At 44.3% G+C, this 11,249-nt stretch overlaps 1 protein-coding gene and 1 pseudogene across 1 annotated transcript; both read left to right on the top strand.

The window, feature by feature from the left end:
- LOC139411796 (death-associated protein kinase 3-like) overlaps nt 1-2,834 on the top strand; it is a 33,703-nt pseudogene extending 30,869 nt beyond the window's left edge.
- Nucleotides 2,835-7,958: 5,124 nt separating this feature from the next.
- On the top strand, nt 7,959-10,703 carry LOC139412487 (death-associated protein kinase 2-like). Its single transcript, XM_071159276.1, has 4 exons — nt 7,959-7,982; nt 8,613-8,702; nt 9,341-9,427; nt 10,517-10,703. Exons 1-4 carry the CDS (start codon nt 7,959-7,961, stop codon nt 10,592-10,594), a joined length of 279 nt encoding a protein of 92 aa, XP_071015377.1. The 3' UTR covers nt 10,595-10,703.
- Nucleotides 10,704-11,249: the final 546 nt, after the last annotated feature.

Below are 11,249 nucleotides of genomic sequence, written 5' to 3' on the forward strand. Positions count from 1 at the left end.
AGTGGCTTAGGGACAAGTCTCTGAATGTCCTTCACTGGCCCAACCAAGAGCCCGGACTTGAACTCAATTGAACATCCCTGGAGAGACCTGAAAATAGCTGTGCAGCGACGCTCCCCAACTAACCTGACAGAGCTTGAGAGGATTTACAGAGAAGATTGGGAGAAACTCTCCAAATACAGGTGTAAAATTGTAGCATCATACCCAAAAAAAACTTGAGGTTGTAATCGCTGCCAAAGGTGCTTCAACAAAGTACTGAGTAAAAGGGTCTGAATACTGATGTAAATGAGTTATTTCAGCCTTTTATTTTTTTATAACTTTACAAAAATGTCTTAAAAAAAAAACAGTTTTTTTTTTTCATTATGGGGTATTGTGTGTAGATTGATGAGTGATTTCTTTTTTTTTTTTAAATTCATTTTAGATTAAGGCTGTAAACATAACAAAATGTGGAGAAGGTCATGAGGTGTGAATACACTATCAAATCCAGTGTAAACATGTTTGTCTTCCAGGAAGAGGTTAACTATTCAAGATGCCCTCAACCATCCCTGGATCAAGGTATACCATTGCCATATGAAAACAGCGTACTATCGTGATTGACAGCTTGATGTTAAAGACACGCATCGTCGTTTTCTTTTGTGACATAACTTCCTCTATTTTATGATTTGCATAACCGCGCCTCCTAATTATTATACTGTTATATTATTATACTATTATTATGTACTGTTCAGGCAGACACACGGATTGGTTTGTTGTTCGTACCGTTTTTACATACTTTGTTTCTGACCATGTAATGTATGTTAAGCTGTTATGGACAGCACCTCCCACTCAGACAATGTAGAATATATAATGACCTGGACAGCACCTCCCACTCAGACAATGTAGAATATATAATGACCTGGACAGCACCTCCCACTCAGACAATGTAGAATATATAATGACCTGGACAGCACCTCCCACTCAGACGATGTAGAATATATAATGACCTGGACAGCACCTCCCACTCAGACGATGTAGAATATATAATGACCTGGACAGGACCTCCCACTCAGACAATGTAGAATATATAATGACCTGGACTGCACCTCCCACTCAGACAATGTAGAATATATAATGACCTGGACTGCACCTCCCACTCAGACAATGTAGAATATATAATGACCTGGACAGCACCTCCCACTCAGACAATGTAGAATATATAATGACCTGGACAGCACCTCCCACTCAGACAATGTAGAATATATAATGGCTTGGACTGCACCTCCCACTTAGACGATGTAGAATATATAATGACCTGGACTGCACCTCCCACTCAGACAATGTAGAATATATAATGACCTGGACAGCACCTCCCACTCAGACAATGTAGAATATATAATGACCTGGACAGCACCTCCCACTCAGACGATGTAGAATATATAATGACCTGGACAGCACCTCCCACTCAGACGATGTAGAATATATAATGACCTGGACAGCACCTCCCACTCAGACAATGTAGAATATATAATGACCTGGACAGCACCTCCCACTCAGACGATGTAGAATATATAATGACCTGGACAGCACCTCCCACTCAGACAATGTAGAATATATAATGGCCTGGCTAGTCAGATAGAGGGAGCTCTAGTCTGTTAGTTTGAATCAGACGTGTGATTCCATCAGATGAGTTTTTCCTGATCATGTTTGTCCTGCCATGTTTGTGACTCTTAACTTAAATGTGTAACCAGTTGACAAAAGAGCTTGACGTTTGGTGATGGAAAGCATCGAAAGAAGATGAATAACTAACCATGTGACCTGGAGTGTTGTCTGTTGGGTAATGTATAACTAACCATGTGACCTGGAGTGTTGTCTGTTGGGTAATATATAACTAACCATGTGACCTGGAGTGTTGCCTGTTGGGTAATGTATAACCAACCATGTGACCTGGAGTGTTGTCGGTGGTTTGGTGATGGAGGCATGTCACCTCTGGCTTATATTCCATTGCTGTTCAGAACATCATCAATGCATGGCATGCAGTGCCAGTTAGTGACTTCCAGCTCAGTAACCCTCCGTCTATCGTCCTCATCTCTCGTGTCTGAAGTCTAATGAGTACAAGGAGGAGACTCCCATCACCAAGACCCCGGACCAGACCAAGACCCTGGACCAGACCAAGACCCCGGACCAGACCAAGACCCCTAAGAAGCGCGAGCGCCGTCAGCTGAAGACCAAACGTCTCAAGGAGTACACCATTAAGTCCCACTCCTCCATGCCCCCCAACAACACCTACGTCAACTTCGAACGCTTCGTCCAGGTAGTGGAGGACATCAGCCGGATGGAGGGCTCCTTCACTGGGCTAGCCTCGGCCCACGACTCCCTGCAGGAGGACATCGACGCCTTGGTCTCCGTCTACAACCACAAGGAGTCCTGGTACAAGGAGGAGAGCGAGGGGGTCCGTCACCAGCTATCTCAGATCCGCTACGAGTTCCGTAAAGTGGAGGCGATGAAGAGGAGCCTGCAGGATGAGATGAAGGTGGTGGACGTCAGCGTCAGTGACGTTAGCGCCCGCTACCAGGAGAGGAAGAGACACTTTGACGCCCTGAGACAGGAGCTGAGCGACGAGCTGAAGTGGGTGCAGGACGTGGTGGGGTCGTTAGGGGTCACGGGCGGGGTCGCGGACGGGGTCGGAGGAGGAGGGGGCTACCTCAGCTGTAACTTCTCCACTGTGTTTAATAATGATGTGAATGAAGCACTGAAGGAAATGCTGAACAGAAGCTGTGGAGGAGATCTGCTGTCTGGGATCAGCCTGAACCTCACTGAGTCTGGACTGAAGAGATAGTATAGTATAGTACAGTAGAGTATCAACCTGGACCTGACTGAGTCTGGACTGATGAGATAGTATAGTATAGTAGAGTAGAGTATAGTATAATATAGTATAGTATAGTAGCACAGTAGAGTATCAACCTGGACCTAACTGAGTCTGGACTGAAGAGATAGTATGGTATAGTATAGTACAGTATAGTACAGTAGAGTATCAACCTGGACCTGACTGAGTCTGGACAGTATATTATAGTAAAGTATAGTATAGTACAGTATGGTATAGTACAGTATAGCATAGTAGTATAGTGTAGTAGTACAGTAGAGTATCCACATGGACCTGACTCAGTCTGGTTAGGATAGTATAGTACAGTATAGTATAGTACAGTATGGTATAGCACAGTATAGTATAGTAGTAGAGTATAGTATAGTAGTACAGTAGAGTATCCACATGGACCTGACTGTGTCTGGATAGGATAGTATAGTACAGTATGTTATAGTACAGTATAGTTTAGTAGTAGAGCATAGTATAGTATAGTAGTACAGTAGAGTATCCACCTGGACCTGACTCAGTCTGGATAGGATAGTACAGTATAGTATAGCATAGTATAGCATAGCATAGTATAGCACGGTATAGTAATGCATAATATAGTATAGCATAGTATGGTATAGCATAGTATAGTATAGCATGGTATAGTATAGCATAGTATAGTATAGTATAGTATAGTATAGTCTGGACAGTAGAGTAGAGTATCAACCTGGACCTGACTGAGTCTGGACAGTAGAGTAGAGTATCAACCTGGACCTGACTGAGTCTGGACAGTAGAGTAGAGTATCAACCTGGACCTGACTGAGTCTGGACAGTAGAGTAGAGTACCAACCTGGACCTGACTGAGTCTGGACAGTAGAGTAGAGTACCAACCTGGACCTGACTGAGTCTGGACAGTAGAGTAGAGTACCAACCTGGACCTGACTGAGTCTGGACAGTAGAGTAGAGTATCAACCTGGACCTGACTGAGTCTGGACAGTAGAGTAGAGTATCAACCTGGACCTGACTGAGTCTGGACAGTAGAGTAGAGTACCAACCTGGACCTGACTGAGTCTGGACAGTAGAGTAGAGTATCAACCTGGACCTGACTGAGTCTGGACAGTAGAGTAGAGTACCAACCTGGACCTGACTGAGTCTGGACAGTAGAGTAGAGTACCAACCTGGACCTGACTGAGTCTGGACAGTAGAGTAGAGTACCAACCTGGACCTGACTGAGTCTGGACAGTAGAGTAGAGTATCAACCTGGACCTGACTGAGTCTGGACAGTAGAGTAGAGTATCAACCTGGACCTGACTGAGTCTGGACAGTAGAGTAGAGTACCAACCTGGACCTGACTGAGTCTGGACAGTAGAGTAGAGTATCAACCTGGACCTGACTGAGTCTGGACAGTAGAGTAGAGTACCAACCTGGACCTGACTGAGTCTGGACAGTAGAGTAGAGTATCAACCTGGACCTGACTGAGTCTGGACAGTAGAGTAGAGTATCAACCTGGACCTGACTGAGTCTGGACAGTAGAGTAGAGTATCAACCTGGACCTGACTGAGTCTGGACAGTAGAGTAGAGTATCAACCTGGACCTGACTGAGTCTGGACAGTAGAGTAGAGTACCAACCTGGACCTGACTGAGTCTGGACAGTAGAGTAGAGTACCAACCTGGACCTGACTGAGTCTGGACAGTAGAGTAGAGTACCAACCTGGACCTGACTGAGTCTGGACAGTAGAGTAGAGTATCAACCTGGACCTGACTGAGTCTGGACAGTAGAGTAGAGTATCAACCTGGACCTGACTGAGTCTGGACAGTAGAGTAGAGTACCAACCTGGACCTGACTGAGTCTGGACAGTAGAGTAGAGTATCAACCTGGACCTGACTGAGTCTGGACAGTAGAGTAGAGTACCAACCTGGACCTGACTGAGTCTGGACAGTAGAGTAGAGTATCAACCTGGACCTGACTGAGTCTGGACAGTAGAGTAGAGTATCAACCTGGACCTGACTGAGTCTGGACAGTAGAGTAGAGTATCAACCTGGACCTGACTGAGTCTGGACAGTAGAGTAGAGTATCAACCTGGACCTGACTGAGTCTGGACAGTAGAGTAGAGTACCAACCTGGACCTGACTGAGTCTGGACAGTAGAGTAGAGTACCAACCTGGACCTGACTGAGTCTGGACAGTAGAGTAGAGTATCAACCTGGAACTGACTGAGTCTGGACAGTAGAGTACCAACCTGGACCTGACTGAGTCTGAACAGTAGAGTAGAGTACCAACCTGGACCTGACTGAGTCTGGACAGTAGAGTAGAGTATCAACCTGGACCTGACTGAGTCTGGACAGTAGAGTAGAGTACCAACCAGGACCTGACTGGACAGTAGAGTAGAGTCCCAACCTGGACCTGACTGAGTCTGGACAGAAGAGTAGAGTACCAACCTGGACCTGACTGAGTCTGGACAGTAGAGATAACAGCAGATACAGTAGAGTACCAACCTGGACCTGACTGAGTCTGGACAGTAGAGTAGAGTACCAACCTGGACCTGACTGAGTCTGGACAGTAGAGTATAGTACCAACCTGGACCTGACTGAGTCTGGACAGTAGAGTAGAGTACCAACCTGGACCTGACTGAGTCTGGACAGTAGAGATAACAGCAGATACAGTAGAGTACCAACCTGGACCTGACTGAGTCTGGACAGTAGAGTAGAGTACCAACCTGGACCTGACTGAGTCTGGACAGTAGAGTAGAGTACCAACCTGGACCTGACTGAGTCTGGACAGTAGAGATAACAGCAGTTTCAGTAGCCCAGAGTCAGTATCAGAAACAGGAAGTAGAGGACACGTAGTCATCTCTGTGGAATATTATATCTTTAGTTTGTTCTCCTTGTGATACGTTAGTAGTATTGTTGTGATTAGCTAAAAAAATAAAACGTCAACGTATTTACAACGCTTTACTTTTTGTGTTTTACAAAGAATGATGTAAGAGGCTTGACAGGTTTTGAGGTTTTATATTTAAAGTCTGCAACTTTTAAAGAGCTTGTTTGTTTTTCATAGTTCAAAAGCCAACTGTTGATCATGTGGATAGAGGATTGATAATGAGTAGATCTAGACCTTCTTAGATTAGATTGAAGCTAGTTGAGAGTGTTATTGTTGTTGTCATTATTGACATTAGACCTTCTTAGATTAGATTGAAGATAGTTGAGAGTGTTATTGTTGTTGTCATTATTGACATTAGACCTTCTTAGATTAGATTGAAGCTAGTTGAGAGTGTTATTGTTGTTGTCATTATTGACATTAGACCTTCTTAGATTAGATTGAAGCTAGTTGAGAGTGTTATAGTTGTATGTGTATTTTAGATGCTTGTACCTACCTGATCTAAACCCACTGAACCTGATAAAGATCTTATCGATTGAAATGGTGTGTGTGGTGTGTGTGTGTGTGTGTGTGTGTGTGTGTGTGTGTGTGTGTGTGTGTGTGTGTGTGTGTGGACTGTATCAGCCAAAAACTACAATACACTGGTCCTTTTAGTCCTAGTCTGGTCCTTTTAGTCCTAGTCTGGTCCTTTTAGTCCTAGTCTGGTCCTTTTAGTCCTAGTCTGGGTCATTTTAGTCCTAGTCTGGTCCTTTTAGTCCTAGTCTGGGTCCTTTTAGTCCTAGTCTGGTCCTTTTAGTCCTAGTCTGGGTCCTTTTAGTCCTAGTCTGGTCCTTTTAGTCCTAGTCTGGTCCTTTTAGTCCTAGTCTGGTCCTTTTAGTCCTAGTCTGGTCCTTTTAGTCCTAGTCTGGGTCATTTTAGTCCTAGTCTGGTCCTTTTAGTCCTAGTCTGGTCCTTTTAGTCCTAGTCTGGTCCTTTTAGTCCTAGTCTGGGTCCTTTTAGTCCTAGTCTGGTCCTTTTAGTCCTAGTCTGGGTCCTTTTAGTCCTAGTCTGGTCCTTTTAGTCCTAGTCTGGTCCTTTTAGTCCTAGTCTGGTCCTTTTAGTCCTAGTCTGGTCCTTTTAGTCCTAGTCTGGTCCTTTTAGTCCTAGTCTGGTCCTTTTAGTCCTAGTCTGGGTCCTTTTAGTCCTAGTCTGGTCCTTTTAGTCCTAGTCTGGTCCTTTTAGTCCTAGTCTGGTCCTGATCTCTTTATAAGACTGTTTTAGCTCCTATGTTTGTTGTCTTTGTCATGACAGCCCAAAGGCTTTTCATCCTATCTATGTCATGACAGCCCAAAGGCTTTTCATCCTATCTATGTCATGACAGCCCAAAGGCTTTTCATCCTATCTATGTCATGACAGCCCAAAGGCTTTTCATCCTATCTATGTCATGACAGCCCAAAGGCTTTTCATCCTATCTATGTCATGACAGCCCAAAGGCTTTTCATCCTATCTATGTCATGACAGCCCAAAGGCTTTTCATCCTATCTTTGTCATGACAGCCCAAAGGCTTTTCATCCTATCTTTGTCATGACAGCCCAAAGGCTTTTCATCCTATCTATGTCATGACAGCCCAAAGGCTTTTCATCCTATCTATGTCATGACAGCCCAAAGGCTTTTCATCCTATCTATGTCATGACAGTCCAAAGGCTTTTCATCCTATCTATGTCATGACAGCCCAAAGGCTTTTCATCCTATCTATGTCATGACAGCCCAAAGGCTTTTCATCCTATCTATGTCATGACAGCCCAAAGGCTTTTCATCCTATCTATGTCATGACAGCCCAAAGGCTTTTCATCCTATCTATGTCATGACAGTCCAAAGGCTTTTCATCCTATCTATGTCATGACAGCCCAAAGGCTTTTCATCCTATCTATGTCATGACAGCCCAAAGGCTTTTCATCCTATCTATGTCATGACAGTCCAAAGGCTTTTCATCCTATCTATGTCATGACAGCCCAAAGGCTTTTCATCCTATCTATGTCATGACAGCCCAAAGGCTTTTCATCCTATCTATGTCATGACAGCCCAAAGGCTTTTCATCCTATCTATGTCATGACAGCCCAAAGGCTTTTCATCCTATCTATGTCATGACAGCCCAAAGGCTTTTCATCCTATCTATGTCATGACAGCCCAAAGGCTTTTCATCCTATCTATGTCATGACAGCCCAAAGGCTTTTCATCCTATCTATGTCATGACAGCCCAAAGGCTTTTCATCGTATCTATGTCATGACAGCCCAAAGGCTTTTCATCGTATCTATGTCATGACAGCCCAAAGGCTTTTCATCCTATCTATGTCATGACAGCCCAAAGGCTTTTCATCCTATCTATGTCATGACAGCCCAAAGGCTTTTCATCCTATCTATGTCATGACAGCCCAAAGGCTTTTCATCCTATCTATGTCATGACAGCCCAAAGGCTTTTCATCCTATCTATGTCATGACAGCCCAAAGGCTTTTCATCCTATCTATGTCATGACAGCCCAAAGGCTTTTCATCCTATCTATGTCATGACAGCCCAAAGGCTTTTCATCCTATCTTTGTCATGACAGCCCAAAGGCTTTTCATCCTATCTATGTCATGACAGCCCAAAGGCTTTTCATCCTATCTATGTCATGACAGCCCAAAGGCTTTTCATCCTATCTATGTCATGACAGCCCAAAGGCTTTTCATCCTATCTATGTCATGACAGCCCAAAGGCTTTTCATCCTATCTATGTCATGACAGCCCAAAGGCTTTTCATCCTATCTATGTGATGGTAGCCCAAAGGCTTTTCATCCTATCTATGTCATGACAGCCCAAAGGCTTTTCATCCTATCTATGTCATGACAGCCCAAAGGCTTTTCATCGTATCTATGTCCTGCTGTTTTCTGCTGTGGTTTAGCCGTTAAACCCATGCCAGGCCCTGGTGCGCAGACTGTCTGTCATTAATCTGGAGAACTTCAGGAGACAGTACGCACGACGCAGATGGAAGGTACGTCCTGCAGTGCAAAACATCATACAATATCACCAACATGCCATTAGGTCATTGATAAGTGTGTGTGTGTGTGTGTGTGTGTGTGTGTGTGTGTGTGTGTGTGTGTGTGCGACATTGCGTGTGCGTGTGTGTGTGTGTGTTTGCGTGCGTGCGTGTTTGTATCTGTCCATGTGTGTAATTGTTTGTGATGCCAATAGGCCAATACATATGCTGTAGTGTGTCAGAACATCTTTATCAGGATTGTGTCTCTGCGGGGACTAGATGTCGATCAGGATTGTGTCTCTGTGGGGACTAGATGTCAATCGGGATTGTGTCTCTGTGGGGACTTGATGTCCATCAGGATTGTGTCTCTGTGGGGACTAGATGTCTATCAGGATTGTGTCTCTGTGTTGTCTAGATGTCCATCAGGATTGTGTCTCTGTGTTGTCTAGATGTCTATCAGGATTGTGTCTCTGTGTTGTCTAGATGTCTATCAGGATTGTGTCTCTGTGTTGTCTAGATGTCTATCAGGATTGTGTCTCTGTGTTTTCTAGATGTCTATCAGGATTGTGTCTCTGTGTGGACTAGATGTCTATCAGGATTGTGTCTCTGTGTTGTCTAGATGTCTATCAGGATTGTGTCTCTGTGTTGTCTAGATGTCTATCAGGATTGTGTCTCTGTGTAACCACCTGACCAGGATGATGAGAAGAGGGCAGGAACAACAACAACAACAACAGGACCAGGTGATGACCACACACACACACACACCCACACACACACACACACACACACACACACACACACACACACACACACACACACACACACACACAGTCTGTCTAATTTACCCATTCATATTACACAGTCTAACTAACCCATTAATATTACACAGTCTATGTCTAATGAATCATCAATCAATCAATCAAATGTATTTATAAAGCCCTTCTTAGATCAGCTGATATCTCAAAGTGCTGTACAGAAACCCAGCCTAAAACCCCAAACAGCAAGCAATGCAGATGTAGAAGCACGGTGGCTAGGAAATACTCCCTAGAAAGGCCAGAACCTCGGAAGAAACCTAGAGAGGAACCAGGCTCTGAGGGGTGGCCAGTCCTCTTCTGGCTGTACTGGGTAGACCAGAGGAACCAGGCTATGAGGGGTGGCCAGTCCTCTTCTGGCTGTGCCGGGTGGAGATTAGAAACCTAGAGAGGAACCAGTCTATGAGGGGTAGCCAGTCCTCTTCTGGCTGTGCAGGGTGGAGATTAGAAACCTAGAGAGGAACCAGGCTATGTGGGGTGGCCAGTCCTCTTCTGTCTGTGCAGGGTGGAGATTAGAAACCTAGAGAGGAACCAGGCTATGAGGGGTGTCCAGTTGTCTTCTGGCTGTGCCGGGTGGAGATTATAACAGAACATGGCCATTGTATTGCACAGTCATGAATTAATATTGCACAATCTATGTCTAATTAACCCATGTAATGCTGCTGATGCCACTGATCACTCAGCCAGTACATGGGACGTGTGTGTAAACTTGATGGGTCAAGAAGTGATGTGTTGTTGTGCTGTTGCCCTCGGTTACGTAAAACACAAATATTGTTGCGTTGTCATCTCAGCAAGATACACGAAAGTCATTCACACGGATATACCCAATCATATCTATAATCCACAGTAACTAAGCAACATACTGAACCTTGTCATTGTGTTTAACTGCGGTCCACTCTGGAGTACAGAGATGGCGGCCTACCTAACAGCTATTCTGTTGACTATCTATTACCGGAGTCATTACAGAGAAACAGAGTTGTACCTCCTAGAAATAGACAATACTGGTTGTGTTTTCAGAGGAGCTGTGACAGCGACAACGAGGAAGAGACCAGGAAGACAAGACTACAGACCAGGAAGAGGAGTAACACTTCCTGAAGACAACAACCAATCAAAATGCCACCATTCCTCCATTCCACTTCCTGAAGTCAACAACCAACCAAAACACCACCATTCCTCCATTCCACTTCCTGAAGTCAACAACCAACCAAAATGTCACCATTCCTCCATTCCACTTCCTGAAGTCAACAACCAATCAAAACACCACCATTCCTCCATTCCACTTCCTGAAGTCAACAACCAATCAAAACACCACCATTCCTCCATTCCACTTCCTGAAGTCAACAACCAATCAAAACACCACCATTCCTCCATTCCACTTCCTGAAGTCAACAACCAACCACCATTTAAATCCAGTTGTCTATGAAGTTATAGTCTTTTCTCAGTGAAAGGTCATAGACATGAAGTCTTTTTTTTAATGATACTTCTGTATGTTAGCTAGCTTTTTATAAATCTGTTTACGGTGTAGTGGTTGTATATGTCGGGAAATACTAGACAGCAGAAGGAATCCGTTTGTGTTCTTACTGTATTTTACATCAGTGTTGCATGTATAAAATATGTTTTCCTATTAGATTATGTGTCACGCCCTGTTTATTCTCTATGTTGGTTGGGGCGTGACAGTGACTAGGGTGGGTTATCTAGATGATTAATGATTTATGTTGGCCTGGTATGGTTCCCGCATTCAGAAGCAGCT

Source organism: Oncorhynchus clarkii, chromosome 6 (genome assembly GCF_045791955.1).
Source record: "Oncorhynchus clarkii lewisi isolate Uvic-CL-2024 chromosome 6, UVic_Ocla_1.0, whole genome shotgun sequence".
Lineage (NCBI taxonomy): Eukaryota > Metazoa > Chordata > Actinopteri > Salmoniformes > Salmonidae > Oncorhynchus > Oncorhynchus clarkii.